This window comes from Neopsephotus bourkii, unplaced genomic scaffold, assembly GCF_033783945.1.
Source record: "Neopsephotus bourkii isolate Nb327-2 ecotype Australia unplaced genomic scaffold, CSIRO-AGI_Nbou_v1 NB_1558, whole genome shotgun sequence".
NCBI lineage: Eukaryota > Metazoa > Chordata > Aves > Psittaciformes > Psittacidae > Neopsephotus > Neopsephotus bourkii.
In genome coordinates, this window is record NW_026902034.1 from 595447 (window position 1) to 614436 (window position 18990).

General features: G+C 43.1%; 1 protein-coding gene across 2 annotated transcripts; it reads left to right on the forward strand.

Annotated features, from left to right (window-relative positions):
- Positions 1–388: 388 nt before the first annotated feature.
- Positions 389–15289, forward strand: GEM (GTP binding protein overexpressed in skeletal muscle). Of its 2 annotated transcripts, none has more exons than XM_061371061.1 (6): positions 389–1129; positions 6242–6465; positions 8217–8559; positions 11630–11703; positions 12186–12390; positions 14059–15289. In XM_061371061.1, the coding sequence occupies exons 3-6, from the start codon at positions 8226–8228 to the stop codon at positions 14334–14336; spliced, it is 891 nt and encodes a 296-aa protein (XP_061227045.1). In that variant the 5' UTR covers positions 389–1129; positions 6242–6465; positions 8217–8225; the 3' UTR covers positions 14337–15289. The 2 variants fall into 2 exon arrangements, with proteins under 2 accessions (XP_061227045.1, XP_061227044.1); XM_061371060.1 differs by having other exon boundaries at positions 391–1129; positions 11627–11703.
- Positions 15290–18990: the final 3701 nt, after the last annotated feature.

Here is an 18990-nt window from a genome sequence, read left to right on the forward strand (position 1 = left end):
AATCACTGAGCAGTCGCATGAAGCATCACTGAACTAGATGCTGGTGTGCTGAGTGGGCAGACGAGCGTTGAACCAAGGGCACTGGTTGGGTGATACTGTAAATGGGGAGAGGAGAGAGATGTTGAGAGCTGTTGGAGAGAGCTCCCTCCAAGCAGACCATATTTAGCTGTGGTTTTGTTATTGCTAGGTGTCTGTGCAGTGAAGAGAAAGAAGGGGAGGGATGTGATGCCCGTACTCCAGCTGATTGTCTTTTGGAAGAGGAGCGTAGCTGCTCAGCCACCATCATGGGCTGTGCATTTTTACACACCACCTTTCTCCCGGTGCAGATCTGAGTAACAGCCCTGGCATGACCTTGACTGAAACGGGCCCAGCTGCATACAGCTCTGCTTTGGCCTAACTTCATCCATGTGCCACCACCTTTCCCCAGGGAGTGCACTGAGTGGGTGTTGGGGCAGTGAAGGTACCCATAGCCCTGCTTCACTCTCCCAGGGCTCCCAAAACCTGCCCAGGACCCCATGTCAGCCACTGCCCCAGCAATGGGATTCCCTCACCCAGATGATGAGCTCAAAACACCTTGTAATAATGTGGAACCAGGAGGAGTTTGGGTGGGTTGGGAGCTGAGGTGGGTTAGATTGCTCAGCAGTGCTCCCTTTCCATCCCAGGCAGGCTTGTCATGTAGATAAACACAGTAAGGGCTTGAACGACAAACTCTGGCCACCACATGAAATAGTTTTAAAGTAAATTTGCTGCTATTGGCAGTTTTTTGTGCACTGCCATGTGCCTGACTGTGGGAGTAGGTCTGAGTATTTGTAATTGTTGTTGGCTGCAGTTGATGTAAGAGTCTTGGGGACCACAGTGAAGAAGAAATTGCATTTGGAGCAAAAGACTTCTTTTTGGCTTTCCCTTACACAGTTCTGAAGATCAGGGGCCCAGATAATTCTGGTGAAGTTTCTAGCCTATGGTTTGCTGATGCAGAAGTTACCTATTGTTAAATTACCATGAAGACTTAGTTCTATTAAACCAAGTTATTGAAAGCTGTGAATCCTGCAGCTGCAAAGGAGACTGTGGCTCCTGAACCTGATGTGCTGAGGATAGTGGCATACTACAAAGATCCCAGCTGCAAAGAATGGTCTGATGCCATTTGTCTGAAGGCTTTTTTAGTTCAGTATTCGAAGAACACTTATGGCTCGCTCACATCCTACTATTATTAGTATATTATGCTTTTTTTAAAGTTTGCACTGATTCCATTTGAAAAGCACATTTATTTATGTCATACACGACTTAATCCTATTCCCTGGACAATTATCAGCAGAATTCATTAACGTCATTCAGTGCAGAAGTGGGAAAGAGGCAGTCATTTTTCTAAGTAACTCTTACTGAAATAACCCTTTTTTGCCATTTGCTCTTTATCGTAGTTGGATGTTTTCCATAGATGATAGTTGTTTTAATCATTTTTGTTTTCAGTTAACTAGACTAAAGAGTAACTTGTGTTTTGTTATGAACTGAGCTGTAATACTTCCTCTGGCTGCTCATTTCTCACTCTGCTGAGTATTCGGCTGTGCTGGCTTAAAGTGTTAATGGGAAAAACACCTTTTGGACACCCATTACAGTCATCAAGGCTCTATAGTGCATGGATATGGAGCACACCTTCTTTTCGATACGTGGGAATCCAGATTATCTGCAAGTAATAGACTAATGAGGGGCTCTCTAGTGAGGTAGCTGATTAAAAGCAATCAAATTCCCTGAGAATTCTAATGCTGGCTTTTACTGCTCTCCTGTGCACAAGGAGTACAGACCAGTGCTTCTTCCCTGTCCTTGTGCTCCATCACCAAAGGATCATGTTTGCTTTTAGTGCTCAGCTGCTGTGGTGTGGGAGAGAAGGTGGTGGTGGAACAAATTCAGGGTACCCTGCAGGCAATTGCTGGGAGCAGAGTCTACCAAATCTACTCCTCTGAAGAGAGAACTGGCTTGTTTTTTAGATGGGGGATGCACTTTCAGGTGCTTCTGATTCTGTTCCCTAAAAATAAATCAGTTTCACTATTGCTCAATTTCTTAGTGTCTTTCTCTGCCCTGTCCCCTACTTAAGAGCCTCAGCAGTTCTCCTCAGGCGCATAATCCTCCATTTCCCTACCTCATGCCTCTATATTTCAGAGTATTTTATCCCTGGCAGTTTCCTTATTCAGCATGAAACTTCTTACCTGGTCACTGCATGTGAAGCAGGAAAGGCAAGGGCAAAGCTGTGCCCATGAGTTGGTGTAAATAAGCTAATGGTCTCATTGCTATGGGCCTAATGTAGCTAATACACATGTATTTTTGGTTTTGTTCTACGCTTGCTCACTGGGCTGCCTGTCTCCCTGTGTGCCGCAGGAATGGATGGTGACACTGGAGTAGCTGCCCTGGGGAGTACAGTAATCGCAGGTACTCCTGGTGTATCTATCCAGCCTGGCATCGTGCCTACACCCAAAACCATTTCTGTCCGTAGCTAATGCTCTTGGTGGAGCTACAAACTGCCACAGGCAGCACTGACAGATGTTAGAGCAGAGCAAATGTGAAATGCTGCAATGATCTGGAGGAAAGGAAGGCGGTGGATTTTATTCGTTGCTTTCACAGGCAACTAACTGTTGCGAGCACAGTCTACTAAGGTCCTCTGAGGGGAAAAACGAAGAAGTTCTCTCCTGCTAAATGCAAAGGGAGAAAGTGTGCTTTCAGACACTCTGCACTCCGTCTCTACTAAAATAAACCTGAATTTTGTTTCTCCTGCTTCTTTGAGATTTTTTCCTCTTGCATTTCCCTCCCCCTCCAAGATGATTCAGGTCCTCTCTATGCACGACCCTTATTGCAGAAGATGGTTTGAGGAACTACTTTTGCCTTCATGTACATAGATACAAAATGGTTAATTAAGTGCCAGCTAAAAAACACTGCTGTTTTATATCCAATGGAAAAATTCTGCCTAATTCTCTGGGCATCACCTGGTCTAATTGTAACTGGCTGGAGAAGGATTGCAGAACTGTTACTCTGAGATGTTTACTTCATCCCAGCTGCAGGAGCATTCCTTTAAGACATGATTATTGAAACAGAGAATGGATAAGATGGGTGAAAAGCAATTGCCACGAGTTTTAATACCGCATCAGGTGGTAACCTGCTTTACGACAGCACCTGGCTTTACAGTTCGTCTCTTCTTGTGCCTGTGTGTCAGGCAGCCTCAGCTGCAGAGAAGGTGACCTTCTGCAAGAAGGCAGAACAGTGCAGGACTACATCAGCCTCTATTGATCTATGGGATTGCATTTGGAAATCCAAACCTATAGCCAGCTCTATTGGTGGTGTGGTTTAAGTCCAGACAGTAACTCGGATGCAGCCATTCGCTCACCTCCCTTGTTCCCTCCCCCTCTGGGTGGGATGGGGAGGAGAATCAAAGGAATGTAAATCTCACATGTTGAGATAAGAACAGTTCAGTAACTAAGGTATAATATAAAACCCCTTTGGTTAGTTTGTGTCAGGTGTCCTGTCTCTGCTTCTGCCTGGCTCCTTGTGCCCCTCCTCACTGGCAGAGCATGAGAGAGTGAAAAGTCCTGATCAGGGTAAGTGCTACTGAGCAACAACTAAAAACATCAGTGTGTTATCAGCATTGTTCTCAGCTGAAGCCAAAACACAGCACTGCACCAGCTACTAGGAAGCAGGAAAAAATAACTGCTACAGCTGAACCCAGGACAATTGAGAAGGGTTCACTTCATATATTTCATTAACCAACCTGCTATTGTCCCTTGCAAGTAAGTACCAGGAGGCTGAAAATGCTGCATCTCTCTCCTACTTGAAAAAAGAGAGGGGAAAAGTTTTCCCCACATGCCTATTTTCACTAATAATTTAATTGCTACTACATTTCTAATTTCACTACTGATTGAAATTCATGAGTGCTGGTGGCATTGCCTGAGGAACAAGAGCTTTCCATCATGTGTAGGCAGACAGCAGCACAGATCTGGAGAGTTAATTGTCCAATTTCTAAAACAGAATAAGCTCAGAAGAGGCAGTACAAAGGAAAACATACCTGCAAATTTGCCACTTTCAAGAACTTCATGCCATGGTTGGGACAGCCCTGGATGGCTTTACAGGAGAGATACATATTGTGTGGTCATTTGAGAGCTGTGTTTTCTTTGTCTGCCTTGAATTTTATGAAGAGGTTATGGAAGATGATGCCCAGCAATTCCTAATGTAACACTAACCATAACTAAACATAAAGGCTTTTCTGACTTTGGTTTATTTCTGCTGTCTGCACTTTCTGCTATGATATATGTTAAACATTTGGGTGAGACTTTAGAGCCTGCAGTTCTGCTGAGATGGGTCTGGCCATAAATCTCTCCAGTCTCGGGGTGGACAGGTTTTGCTCTTTTACTTGCAGTGACAAATTACAGACAACTTAAAGAGAGCTAAGTGAACCCAAGGTGCAGAGCACCATACTCCAACCACCCCCTCCTCGTCATCATTTCCAACATGTTTCAAGAGAATGAGCAACTTCAGTTCAGTATGCCGATGGCAAGCATCTTTTTGCAAACCACTGGCCATTCCATAAACCTTTCCTGACAGAGATGTTATTGCATTTTGTGCAGTAAGTATTAAAAGCCACTCCGTGCATCCTACATAGAGGGACGTGACACTTTGTGCTTTTTGGGGTTATCACTCAGCAGCAGAGACTCAGACCCTCATGTGTAAGGGACAGAAGAGGTGAAGATGCAGGCTTGGGGCCAGTTCCTCTGCTGCCAATCACTGAAACACAGCTGAAGGAAAATGAGAGCATATTTTTGCTCACTTCTTCCCTTGATAGATGTGAGTAATTTCCATGTACACCAATGGGTGCATGTTACTTTTGGAAAAGCTCCTGGCTCTTCAAACTTGAGAATGGGCTTGGGAGGACCCTGAAAATCTTCATGAAAGACCAAGGAATGCCATAAAGCCAAAGGGGATACAAAGGAAGCAGGTTTCAGTTGAAGAATTTAGTAAAGGTCTGCTTTTTCAGAGGAAAACTAATCAATTTTACAGCAGAAGAATGTGAAATAAGTGCTAAGCTGCAATCATAGCAAGATATATTCTTTTGTGCATATCATTGCTCCCTTCAATAAAGGTACATTGTCAGTTAATGGCTTGCTTGCCTGTAGCAAGAAGGGTGAGAAGAATGGGCTCATGAAAAAAATATTCTTTCCCCTGCTCAGACTTCCTACATGCTGGATAAGAATTAGTCACCTATCAGATTTAGGGGCTGACAGAGTAACTAGGAGATTGTAAACATAAAGGAAAGCTGTAGGAGCTTGGCTTTGAGCTCGTCATATTTAATCTAGAGACTGGATAATGGAGAGACAACTATAGGGTTTCCATATACTTTCATGTAAGTTGTAGTACCCTTCCCAAGAAGAGCTGTGGAAGTTTATTACTCTTCATTTGTTGATCAGGGAGTACTTCGTGTATGTTGTTAGAAGTGTCATCTGGTGGCACATGTTACAGGTTTGTATTTTTTCCCCTCTGACAATATTTATCCCGACAATGAGCTATGAGAATATAAGAACCTAAGGAGCAGCCCCTGGGTTTGTGGGTTTGTAGCATGAACACAATATAGTCATCTTTCCTGTGGACAGCATCAGCAGTGAGCTACTCCAGCTTTGTGCAGGCTTTGTGGGTTTTGATGCGTCTTTGTCACCATTCAGCTAAGTAACACTGAATTTGTAGCTGGAAGTTTTTTCAAGCCCTTGCTAGTAGAGGGTTCCAGCAGAAGTGGAAGCAGATCAGGAAATAGGATTAAGTCACTTGGAGGCCGACAGAGGAAAATAGGATTGTATATATTAGAGCTTTTAAACAAAACCCAACAAAACCAAATCCCAAACAACAGAATAATATTCCTACTTTTAAGATAATTCCAAAAGAACATTCAGATATTTTATTCCAAAGGGATGTTTTGTCAGGCAGAGGGTTAAGTGCATTTTGCAGACAGAGAACATAATATATTTACAGGATTTTATGCATTGATGAAACTTAGGTAATTTTTAAATCACCATTATTTCTGGTAGCACTTAAATGTAAAACTGAGTGAGGCAAAATAACACGTATTATTTTGGGTTTTTCCACTTTCCTGTTTTCATCACGCAAGAACCAAATGTGTTTATTTTACTGGCAATATAAAGACAATCATATGATTTTGAGTGAGTCTTTTGAGATTGTTTGCAAGTTTTTGCTCTTCTGCATGTCTGCTTCCTCCCAGCTGGGGGCTGGCTGTTGTATGGAAAGGCCAACCACGTCACGGAAAAGCCCTGTCTCTGATCAGATGGGCTTAATATAAACCAGGTTTGCCGAGAAAGAATTAAAGAGCCAGCTCCAAAGCAGGAGAGGATTTACTTCGGCAGAGCAGCTCAGAGCATCACAGCTCACTGAGAAAGAAGGGCAGTGTGAGCAAAGGACCTGGCTGCCTGAAGAAGCCTGGCACAAGTAAGGCAGAGTTGGTTCAAGCAGTCTTTTACTGTTAGTGCTAGAGACCCTAACAGCTAAAGGCAGTACGGGGTATCAAAACCAGTTCGAACTTCAAATGCAGGGTGCGACAGGTACTTGTTTGGCTTTGTTTAATGAAGGATGATAATTTTTTAGGGATGAAATTGTGAAATGCTCATGTTTGTGACTGTTTATTGCAGGTTGTGAGTTACGCTGTTGTTTGAATTAGAGCCAGTTTTTTCTCATCAGGTCTTTTCAGTGGGGAAACTGGAAGGAAGAAATGCATTTTAAAATGCAACTGCAGTAAATACTTCAGTTTATTTGTGAAGCAGCCTTTGCTTGGTGCATGATTCCTAGTTGAGATGTATTTCTTACTGACAAAGTTACTGTGACTAGGACTAGACAAATGATCTCATTTTGCCAAGTACTGTGCATCATAGAGAAAATACTGTGCGTGTGGTAGGTAAGTTCAGACAGGGTGTGCTTTTCTGTATGTTTATCCTATGCACAGAAGTTTTCAGACAGTTTTGTGTGAAGAGAAATAGCAATCTGTATGTGTTGTTTTCATGACTTGCTGTGCTTTTTTTTTTGTTCACCACCTATTATTCAGGCTTTAAAGTGGTCGGGTGCTTTTTATAGACAATTATCCTATTTACTAATATGGAGAAGATAGACAAAAATCATAAAATATATGTCAAAAAGCAAAAAGTCTAAATAATAAAAAGTTCACTTTGAGAACTGGAATGCATGAAAGTCACTTTCCTAAAAATGGTAGCTGCTGGCCTGTGAGAATGACATCACTGTCCTCTGCCTCCAAGCAAGGCAAAATAGAGTGTGCTGAGTAAAACGCAGTTAAGAGCCACGCTTAGAAGAGTGAACCTATCCAGCTGACTGTGCAGTGGATGAAGCTGCTGATTTAAAGTTTGCAAATTTATGGGCTTTTTCTCCCAGCACCGTATTTTCTCCTGTAGCAGCTAGAACCTGTTCTTCCTCAGGAAAGCTGTGGGACTTCACTGTGTCCTCCCTCTTACCAGACAAAAAGCCACTGTCTGGAGCGGAGTCATTTTTTTGTATACCCAGCCAGTAGATCATACCCAAGTCCACCTGATCACAGAATCATAGAATCACAGCAAGGCTTACTTGCATGTCTCTTTTCTCATATAAGGGTTGTCTACATGCATAGTGGGTGATGCCTAAGTGATTTCCCAAAACTTTCAGCTCTTAACTGAGACAATATGAAAGATACTCTACACCCAGCTGCACTGGTGTTGGAGGCAATGGGGACCGGTGCCTCTGTTTGCCCCTGTTAAGCACAAAGGGTGGGGAGCAGTACCGATAGGTGTTGCCTGCACCATAGGCTACCCCTCGGCAGGGATGCAGTTCCCATGTAAGACAGCTCTGGTGAATGCTGCTCCTTCCTTCTCTTTTTGGGGCACAGTCTTGCCTCACTTTCTTCACGCCTAGGATGCACTTAGCACAGTGGTGAGCTTGTGAAGGCTAAATAAAGATAGTATTTAGGGTTGGGAGGGTGGTATTATCCCTAGGAAATAGCCTCCAACTCACTAATGAGAACTACTTTGTGTAGCAGTAACTATGAAAGAGTACAGAAAGTTTAATTTTCCTTTTGCTGTATGCTAGAGAGCTACAGAGAAGCGCTTCAAAGCACGTGCTGCCTTGAAATTAATAACAGAGTGTTAATGAATTTCTAAATGTTTTGTGGGTTAAGACTTGTGATTCTGTTTCTCGCTAAGGGGTAGAAAATGACCCTCAACAACGTTACCATGCGTCGCACCCACAACAGCAGCCTGCAGCAGCAGCAGCAGCGATGGAGCATCCCTGCTGATGGAAAGAATCTGCTGGTCCAGAAAGACTCCAATGAGTACAACCCGCAGAAGCGATACACCATCAGTCCTGATGAATATTACAGAAGGAGCTGGTCCTCAGAGTCATCCGATTCTGTCATCTCCTCTGAGTCAGGCAGCAATTGCTACCGGGTGGTGCTGATCGGGGAGCATGGCGTAGGCAAGTCCTCGCTAGCCAACATCTTTGCAGGGGTGCATGACAGCATCGACAGTGACTGTGAGGTGCTCGGAGGTAAGTGTTATGTCCTGGGATGCTGGTGTTTGCTTGTAATCAGCTCTGCCAGCAGTACTTGGCACAGAAAAATGGAGAGGCTGTTTAATGAAAAACTGAGGTAACAAACAGTTGGATCTGATCTTCAAAACTGATTCAACTCGTGCATCTCTCTTAGGAAAATAAGAAAGCAAAATAAGATGAGTAAGATACCAACAGTGACTGAAAATCTCTTTCTAGAATAATTTGGATTCACATGCTTTTTAATTCAAAAATATCTGCTGGAAGCTGCCTCATTCCTGCCTGTGAAGATGCTACAAAAAAGTCTGGTCCAGCTTTCATGCTGGCCCCACATTTGTGTCACCACTGGCTTCATGGGGCTGACTTCAGCTTTCTATGGGGGAGAGAGAGCAACCAAAAGTTCTGATGGTCCACAAGAATTAACTGTTTAGAAATAATACATATAGCAAAATAGAAAAGCCAGTGCTGAGTCCTTCGGTCACCTCCCAGACATTTGCCATGAGAAGTCATGTCAGCCTTTCTGTATAAACACATTGCCTCAGTGTAGCCTATATGGAGTTTGAGTAAAATATGTTTCCTCCTCATTTCATGTTACTTGCACAGCATGAGTTCCCCCAGAGGAAAACAGATAAAGGTCCCTTAGCAGTGTAGGAAAATTGCTATTGGCCAGATGGGGAAAAGGCACAAGCTATAGGGTTTTCTTTGATAGTTCCCCCTTACTATCCTCCTCTGCTTTGTTTAGGATTGCAAAGTGTTCTTTAATCCCAAAGATCTGATCGTGCAGAAGGTGAAGCTGTGGCACTAAGTCATGACCTATACTGTATGCAAACATTGATGTGGAAGGGTTAGACTGCAGCAGAAGTCTGCTGTAGTTCTAAGGATGCAGATGTTGTCACCTTTGGAGGAAGTGCAGTTTGCTGACTGTTTTTTCTCATCAGTGTGCAGGGCTTTCCTCGTCCCTCCCTTATCCTTTCCCTCTCCTGCCTGTGACCCCTTGGTGTGATGGTGCCAGTGCTAGCCCAGAGTTCTTGGGCTTCTCTTCCTATCTTCAGTGGAGCACAAGCAGGACAGAATTTTGTGTCTTCTGCCCAGGATTTAATACAGCCCAGCAACAGGAAGGTCAGACCTACATTTTCCTTGCCTGCTGGCGTAGACTGGGACACAGATCTCTGTGTCTTACAGGGATTTGAAGTTCCCCACAGTGCAGTCACTCTGAATCAGTTATTCAGGTGTGCTTTGTCTTCAGCTTCTACCACCCACTTTCCCAATAATCCCATCAGCTCCTCAGCCTGCAGTATCTCCAACAAGAGTTTTCCTAGTGCTATATGAGTGAATTAGAGTAGGACCTGTGGGCAAGCAGTCAGAAAAGTGCAGCTGATTTGTGTTGCACAGCCCTGTCAGACAGTTTTCTTCTTGAGAAGCCATATGGTTTCCTCTTTCATTTGCACTCCTAGCAATATTGCTTGGAGTGTAGCAGTGACAGGTTTTCAAGGCCAGTTCTGCTAAGGCATTGGAAAACTTGCTGTTGTTATAGCTCCCCTTTTTCAGTGTCAGCTTCAAAATAAGCATGAGGTGAACTAATAGCTCACTTTCAGTGTGTTTCATATCCTATAGAATGTCCATAGGATTCACCAGAATGCAGATCAGCGCTATGACCTTTTGGGCATAATATATTCAGGGAGTGTGATTATGTATTTGTAGCCTCTCTATGTGTAATAGAGTGGAGAAAGTCTCTTCTGATGTTGTCCTCTGGTGTATATGGAGCTTGTTCCCACACTGATGTGCATCCAGTTGAAGAAAATATTCTCCAAACTTTAGCTTGCAAACTGGAATTTAATCATAAGAGAGAATGGTTTCAGGGTAGCCAGTTCACAGCATACAGCTGGTTTATGGACAGGCTTTGCTACTGACTGTGAGGTTAAGCTCACTTGCAAACAAAAATGTCATGCTATTGGGCCTGCAAGGGAAACTGCTCCTATTGATTAGCTCTGTCTTTTTAATCTTGCCATTTTAAGCTGCGTCAAGCCTGGGGTCCTTTTTATTTTATTTTAAATATGTAATATTTTTGGCTCATTCTTTTGTATGAATGTAGATTCCTGGCTTTGAGGAAAGGTTCTGATTAAAATTTAGGGGACAGTTCACTCCATTAATGCCCAGCAGTTTTATGAGTCAAGGGTTAAGACACAGTCCTATTTACAAGTGTATTTACAAGACCCCTTAAGCAGTGAGAGGGGTGGTATGCTCACTGACCAGCACTGCAAGATTAGAGATGGGTCCAAATCCCTTATCACTCATCTAAATGTTCCCATGTTTGGGGAAAAGAAGGAAGATAAGTTTTGAAGCAGAGCCTAGACTGAGATTTCACAGCAAGGACTGATCAAAATTATGAGTGGGAACAACCCACTCACATCTAAGCACAACTTTGCCACATGTGCTTATAACCTAGGTTGTGGCTTCAGGATGCAATAACCAAACTTCTGTGGTTTGTTGGTTCTTGTGGGGTGTTTGACATCAAAGGTAATGTGGGAAACTGAAATGGGAGAGAACTAGGATGAAGAAGTCTCAGTTTCTCTAAAATTCAAAAGCTTGTCTGAAACTCCCCTGTCCTCATCACTTGGTAGGCTGTTAGCTGTATTGCTCTCAGCACCAGTGACTGTTCACCCGTAAACTGTCCCCGTTAAAGCGAAAGCAAATATTTTCCATTACTCAGCCTCACTGGACTCTGCTGCTCCCATGGGGCAAATGTTCAGCCTTTGGTTATTTCTTCCACTGGTTCTATTTTCTCTCTCTCACATAAGATAAAGAGAATATCAGCCAAAACAATGAACATTCCATTTCCTGATCTTTCAGCCTTCTTCATATATCATGGAAAGTCAGACAGCCAGTAACAAACTGAGTGCAGGTTCAGTGCTGATGGAAATGAGGAAAGAGCTGAATGGGGGCGAGCATAAAATTGGCTCAATAACTTGAACTGTGAACAAATTACACATGTTCAACTACATGGTTTTTGTAATGTATGTGATGCCAGGCAATAATACATTACCAGCCCTTCTGCTTTTCCTTCCAGAAGACACATACGAAAGAACACTGATGGTGGATGGAGAAAGTGCAACCATTATACTGCTCGACATGTGGGATAATAAGGTACTTTAATTTGTTCTAGATAAATGTCAAAACAGAAATGTATATGAATGACTGTTAATGTGAAAAGTAGGTATCTTTTGGGAAAGCAAGTAGGTGTTTTCCATATGTCAACATCAGGGAAAATATAGGATTAACCCCACCCCTGCTCCAAGGCAAGCACGCCTATCAGCTCTCTAGAGTGAGCCTGAAAAGCACAAACCTTCTTTATTTTTTTAATGATAAATCAAAACATTCAAGCCATTTTCCAGACCATGTTCATTCCAGTCTAAAGTCAGCACAATGAATTATGTGGGGCAAGTTTTGCCCTCCTTTGTGGTGAAGTATTCATACCATCACTGCATTGGAATTACTTTCAGTATAACTGTGATTCAAACCATACCCATTACAGTTACAGCAGGAATGTATTTGGATTCTCTAATGTTATACTTACTAAGTAAAATCTGCTCTGGACATAACAATATCTGACCATTTAACTTGAACAGCGTGAGGGAGAATGGATTCGAGACCACTGCATGCAAGTGGGAGACGCATACTTGATCGTCTACTCCATCACAGATCGAGCAAGCTTTGAGAAGGCCTCAGAACTCAGAATACAGCTCCGCAGGGCACGACAGAAGGAAGATATCCCCATTATTCTGGTTGGCAACAAAAGTGACCTTGTCAGGTGCCGCGAAGTTTCCGTGGCAGGTAAGGAAAATGATGAATGTAAAACTGACATCAACATTAAAAGTCATCCCGTAGCTTTTGAACAAACTGCAGAGCTCTGGCCGAAGGAATATGCTGTGATCAGGACTGGGCAATAAAAGAGCAATAAACCAGCAGAGGACTGAAACAGAAGGCAGAGGACTGGGAAGGGTTTACCAGGTTCTTAAGCCTCCCTTGGTAATGCTGTTACATGTCAGATAATCCCTTTCCTAAATTTATTAAGAACCATCATAAAAGCAGCTTGAGTTTCTTCCCTTCCAGCTCCCAGTGTAAGAGCACTGCAGAATGTGATTTCTGTGGTAGCTGGAAACATTTTCTATTTCCAATACATGTTTATGTATAACAAGTTTAGCCCCTTTATTCCGCTGCCAAAGATTATATCTTTTTTTTTATAACCAGTCTTCTGTCCTCCCTGATGAATTAAAATTCCCTCTCCCCCTTTGTTTTCTTTAGTCTGGGAAGGGACCATGCAGCCTTTCAGGAGAGATCTTGCTGCCTTGCTTTGGGATGCTAACCCAGCCCTCTCTTTGCTGCACACAAATGACTACCCACTAAGCCCATAAATAGGAATGGAGAGACTGCTGGAAAAGCTACTGCTGGCTCTTGAGGCCTGCAGTCAGTAAAACTTCTTCTTGGAGAGTCTCCCTGAGGCTTAGGTGACACAACATAACACAGAGCAGTTCATTAGATTATTTCACCTTTGCCTATCAAAAACATGGGGTCTTCTGCTCAACATTATCTTCTCTCTGCAGCTATTCCCTTCTTCTATTTAGCAGTTGAGCTACATTATATTTGTTTTCCCACTGAGGGTGTGCACAGTTCCTCTGGCTCCATTCACAGTTGACCCAGGTGAAGAGTTTGAACTGGGAAGTCCATTGGGAGCCCAGGGATGACTATTTCCCTTCTCATTCCTCTCTGCCCCACTTGAAAAATCTCTTGAAAGATGGAAAGTACTTTCATGTCACTTTAGTCACCCTGGTGATGAGTTTACAGCAAGCCAGAAGACAGAATAAATTGGTTTGTGTGTGAAAGATAGATGTCAGGTTTAGCTTTAGCTCATGTAATTAAGGGTAAGAATTATGATTTCAGATGTACCTCTAAAGCCATAGATACAGTTCTGCCTTCATTTAAGGGTTTTGTACATGTGTCTATTCACACCAAAGCTGCTGCTGTCCCAGGACCTTCAGGGGTCTGGTCTATGGGTCTTGGTTTACACCCATGACCCATAGAGGAGGATTGGCCATGCCTCCTTTGCTGTGCTGTGTGCATGCAGGGTGTTGTCATCACACTTTAATGCAACTTGAGAGATCCTGGACATAAGATGACCAGGTGGTTTTGAGCTATGGCTGACCTCTGAGCCTCTGTGTCTCAGTGCAAGTCAGTCAGCCCCAGCTGCCTTCACAGCCAAGGGAAGATACCGGGCTTTTCCAGGAGGGGATTTGCCCCCCCTCGCTGGGAAGCGAGTGTGCCACAGAGCAGATGAATCATGGGTTAACAGGCAGCATCAGGCGATTAAAGGCTTATCCGTGCCTATATTTGGCTTGAGGAATTCCCCCCTGTGACAATGGCTCCCCACACGTTTCAACCCACAGCTGCTTTGCCCTCCCTGCTCATGACGCCTCCTGACATACCCACTTTGCAATTTTGCAGAGGGACGAGCCTGTGCCGTTGTGTTTGACTGCAAGTTCATCGAGACCTCAGCAGCCGTGCAGCACAACGTGAAAGAGCTGTTTGAAGGCATCGTGCGGCAAGTGCGGCTCCGCAGGGACAGCAAGGAGAAAAACGAGAAGCGGCTGGCATACCAGAAACGGAGGGAAAGCATCCCCAAGAAAGCCAGGAGGTTCTGGGGCAAAATAGTTGCTAAGAACAACAAGAACATGGCCTTCAAACTCAAGTCTAAGTCTTGCCATGACCTATCAGTTCTTTAAGAACGCTGGACTCTGCCAGAGCTTGTGGCGTTTTGTGGACATTATCTACCTATGTCGTGGGACGATCAATCAATCTATATTAGATTGGGCTATCAAAGTGACAGGTTCACAGTTGTGATTGTGGTTATACGTGCTGGCATAAGAACAGCACAGTGCATGGAAATATCTGTCTTCCCTTTCTTTTGTCAGTAGTTTTAAAAGAAAAATATAGACCAGAATGACCTGAAGTTATGGTGGGAAGTGTTCTGGAATATACCTGCTCTTTCTCCTGTCACCTTTGGATATTAGTGTAAGAATTTCAAACAGTAATGACTTGGGAAGTGAATACTACACTTTTTCCTCTTTTTTCTTGTTATTATTATTACTTTCTTAAAACTGTGTAAAGAACTGAGGGATTGGCTGGGGATTGGTCCTGTGCCAGTTGGCTGGCCAGGCCCGAGCACCCACTGCCGAAAAACCTGCATTGTTGTAGAATAGCCACCAAGACACTATTTTGTAATGTTTTTTTTAATGTCAAGGATTGGTTTCAATGAATTTACACATCTCTTACTTTGAAAATATTTAAAGGAAAACCCCTATAATCAAACAAATTTTCCTCTCCTATTTTCCTATTATGGGACTGTTTAAAAATCATAATAAACTTAAAATGAAAGTGCAAGTTGTATCAAAGTGCATCAAGTGCAGGATGCCAAACATTTATAAACCACCATTTCTGAGCTTTTTTAAGAAACCACATGAACTTTTATCCAGCCTTGGCCTTTCTCTATGCCAGAGTTATGCTGTATTTATTGTTGTGCAAAATAACAAGCATTTTAATGTCGAGGGAAAATGTATTTATTACCAAGTTTCTTAAAAGAATGATGTTAATTTTATTACTGTTTTCTATCTATTATCTTTTTTCAGACTATGCAAGTTTTTACTTACATGCCTTGTAATAAAAGAAATAAAATATATGACTGGTTTTGAGCCTCAGTGGGAAATCCCTAAGGATTTTATCAGGTTGAGAAAATACTTTGAATGCTGGCCATGATTGTTACATGAAAAGTACAGTAAGGATTTCTCACACCTCTGAACAGAGGCTGCTGAGCAACCTGTGATTAAAAAGCAAGAATCACCTGGAGCCTTAAAGCTATGAGCACATGGTATCCCTCATGTGCGTGGGTTTGTGGTGAAAGAGATAAAAACAAATCATTCTTAAATAGGGTACTTGGTCTTTAAGCCTGAAAACACTTTGGAAATGTTACTGAGTACTGTTACCCCAGTCCCGGAGATGAAAAGAAGTGAAATGCTACGTTCAGGGAGAGAAAGCAGGTACCTGGCATGGTGGGGCCCTAATCCTTAATAACTTTGGGCACGACTGTGTTATTTTTCCCCTGACTATACTGGTTTTTGTGGCCACACCTCAGAGTTCAGTGTTGAGGTACAGTCACTACATTTTGCCCATGGGTGGCTCAGAAAAGCTGAATCTCCAGCCTAGTAGCTCATCTTCCTTGATGATGAAGGCAGTGAACTGCAACACTAGTAGGGTGAGAACTGGGTTCTGTGCATCTTTCATGCACCAAATGCTCTGGAAAGGAGTAAGCTTACTGAGTGCCCCAAATTACGTCTGCTGAGGGGATGACTTTTAGCAGTTCTCTAAGGGTGAAATATCACATTGCAGAATGACTCTGCATCTGTGCGGTATTCAGATCTCCCTGGAAGGGAATTCCTTATCTAGAATAACCTGTCGGCAAGAACAGAAAACAACATTTTGAATAGAGCACAGACAAGATGCCTGTCGCTAGATTTTGAATGAATGCTTTTGAGTTGGCATCATGCAATTTAAGGTTAATCCAGAGCAGTCTAGAGAATGATACTCGCTTCGATACCAGTTGTCAGAACTTTTAAACTCTCAGAACCTTTTCCTTATTCAGGAATGGAAACAAAATTGCACAAATTAAATGAGTCTTTAATATTGTTTTAAAGAAATGAAAGCATAGCTGAATACATCAAGCACATTTCCTTAGTTTGTTCTTTATGTCGAGCTATGGACCCAACAAATCTAAACCAAACAGGTTTTGAAGAAATATAAAATATCCATGTTGATCATACAGTCTTTAGGGGTAAAAGCCATCTGTGTTCACAGCATCAATTGATGCATAGATGGTATCATAAAAATTTGGAGTTATCTAGTAATTTTTCATGCCCTCACTCATCTCCTTCCACTCCTTTCCCGGATAACAAAATTTTCTTCTAAAACATATGATTTTTAAAGAAAAAACCCAGTGTGGTAGGCCCATTCCCCAGGGCTGTCACAGGCTGCCACAGAGCCATGTGGTGGTCATGCACAGCATGCTCTATCACCATGCTTTTCCCACGAGAATGTGGAACAGACATAACTGCCAGTCTGTCCTGTGGAGCTGCTGCTGGACCAGGGCTGGTCCTTCTGGATAACACAGCACTGCCTTTGGACCAAAACAATTTAAAGAGCTGTCTTCACCTTGTGTGCCCCAGTTAACCTCCCACTGGCTCTCTTGGTCCACCCTGAAGGCTTCTGGCTTGCCCTGACTTTTCAGGGAGAGCATGGAGGAAGCTGTGAGTGAAGAACCACCAGCAGTAGCATCCCTTCCAAGGGACTGATGCTTCTGTTCTCTCAGACCCCATCCGAACGTATTCCTGTCAGACCTCTGGGTGTGGAGTGAGATAGTTGGTGCTGAGCATCCACACTCAGTGAATTTCAGTGTTTTTCCTGCTTTGGACCTGGTCCTGTGGACTGAATCTCCACCTGGGATTGCAATGCCTGAGTTGCACTCCTGAAAGGCACCAAGAGTTTCACCTGAAAGGGAACCGGGTCACCTCCTGTGATCTTCAGAGCTCCAGTGAACTAGGCACAGAGGAAGGGTGGAGCTGAATCTGAGTCATGGTTATAGCTGATCATCACCAGATTATCAAATATAGAAATGCTTACTATATATAGTAGCTAATGTACCTGGAATGACTAATTAATACTAACTTAATCTGGAATGCTGACATTTCAAACCCTTAATATCCACAATCCCTCTGTTCATCTCAGATGTGAGTGTTCAAAACTGTGGAACGGATCAATCAGCGATTCTAATCACTCTTCTTGCTATTTATTAAGTCAGGGCTACAATGACAGATCCCAATGTGATAATTACAGTGCTGGTTTCAGAGATCTGGCAGTAGCTATGGAATACGTGAGTCACAGCAGTGAGCGCACCAAGGCCAAAATGGCAAAACTTACAGAGTCCAAATAAAATAAAATAAATACAGGGAAAAATAAATCTAAGAACACACAAAATACCAATTATAGTGTAATGGCTGTTATAAAAAACTCTTTTAAGAAGATAGATCGGATCAGCAATAGGAATAAGGGGTTATGTCTAGCTTTAATTAATTTAATCATGACACATTAACTGCAAGAAGAAAGGTTTAGTTGCACTTTGGAACAATACTATGGCAAGGAATTATTAATTATTATGGCACTACGTGCATCTGCAGTATTGCCCCTACGTATTGCCCCTACAATCAGCTTTCTCTCTGGGAGAGCTTTTTAGAGAACGCTGTGGCACCCAGACAGTCATGGAATCATGGAACACCAGGCTGGAAGGGACCTCAAGGATCCAACCTTTCTTGGCAAAGCATGACCTAGATGGGATGTGTCACATCCTGTTCAGCTGAATCTTAAAACTGTGCAGGGGTGGGAATCCACCACTTCCCTAGGAAGAATGGCTGATTGTTCTTATTGTGAAAAATTGTCCTCTTGTGTCCAATCAGAACCTCCCCAGGAGTAATTTATACCCATTACCTTTCACCTTTTTCCATGTGAGAAGATAGAAGGTGCTAAGGTGTACTAATGGTGTTCTACCGTTAAGATCTCTGGACTAATAAATTCTTGAATCTCCAGAACTGAACCCTACAACTCTTTCCTTGCAATGCCTCTGAAGACTGTGGAGCTGAACATGTTGCATAAAGCTTTCCTGTGTCTGACTCACAAGCACAGGAAGGACAGATCATGGTTTCTTTGGTGCTTGTCCACTTGTAGGACCCATATAATACTAAGTGTGTGGTAGCACCCAAGGCACATGTGGCATCCTGTGTTAAATTTATGCTAAACATCACACTGCTGGTTTTCCACATGCACTTTTAAACGTGGCAGATGGTGGGAGTTTTATACAGTGACCTCTAGGTCTGTAAATGTAGCCCTCTCCAGTTAAAAAAGGGAACACCATGTTATGCTCTTCGCCATGCCCCAGAAAAGCTTCAGAGAAACCTTGCTCCTGCCGTTGTTTCTAGAAGGGAACATGGGCCAGTGACCTGCCAGGCTAGGGACCCAGCACTGGGTAGGGACAGCTTCAGGAAACAGGGTGAATCCCACCATGACCAGGGAATCTATGATGTTAAGTGAGCAGCCCGACACTTTCCCTGCCTCCCCCCTCTCCGTGGTGCTCTCACCCCAGAAATATCCCACATTTCAGAGAGCCCTACCACCTCTCTCAGTGACCCCCTCACACAGGCACCTGCAATATTACTGCATTTATCCTCTGTGATCATCAGGAAAACGCATCAAATTAGTGACTTTTTGCCTGAAGACACTGAAATTCAGTGTACTGATTACTTGTGATTTTAGCAATTTTGCTGCAATGGGTTCCCT

Excerpts from the sequence above, each read along its gene's own strand:
- GEM (XM_061371060.1), top strand. The coding sequence starts at position 8,226 with ATGACCCTCAACAACGTTACCATGCGTCGCACCCACAACAGCAGCCTG. Across the intron at positions 8,560-11,626 it reads TGACTGTGAGGTGCTCGGAG|AAGACACATACGAAAGAACA; the intron begins GTAAGTGTTATG and ends TTTTCCTTCCAG. Across the intron at positions 11,704-12,185 it reads TCGACATGTGGGATAATAAG|CGTGAGGGAGAATGGATTCG; the intron begins GTACTTTAATTT and ends TAACTTGAACAG.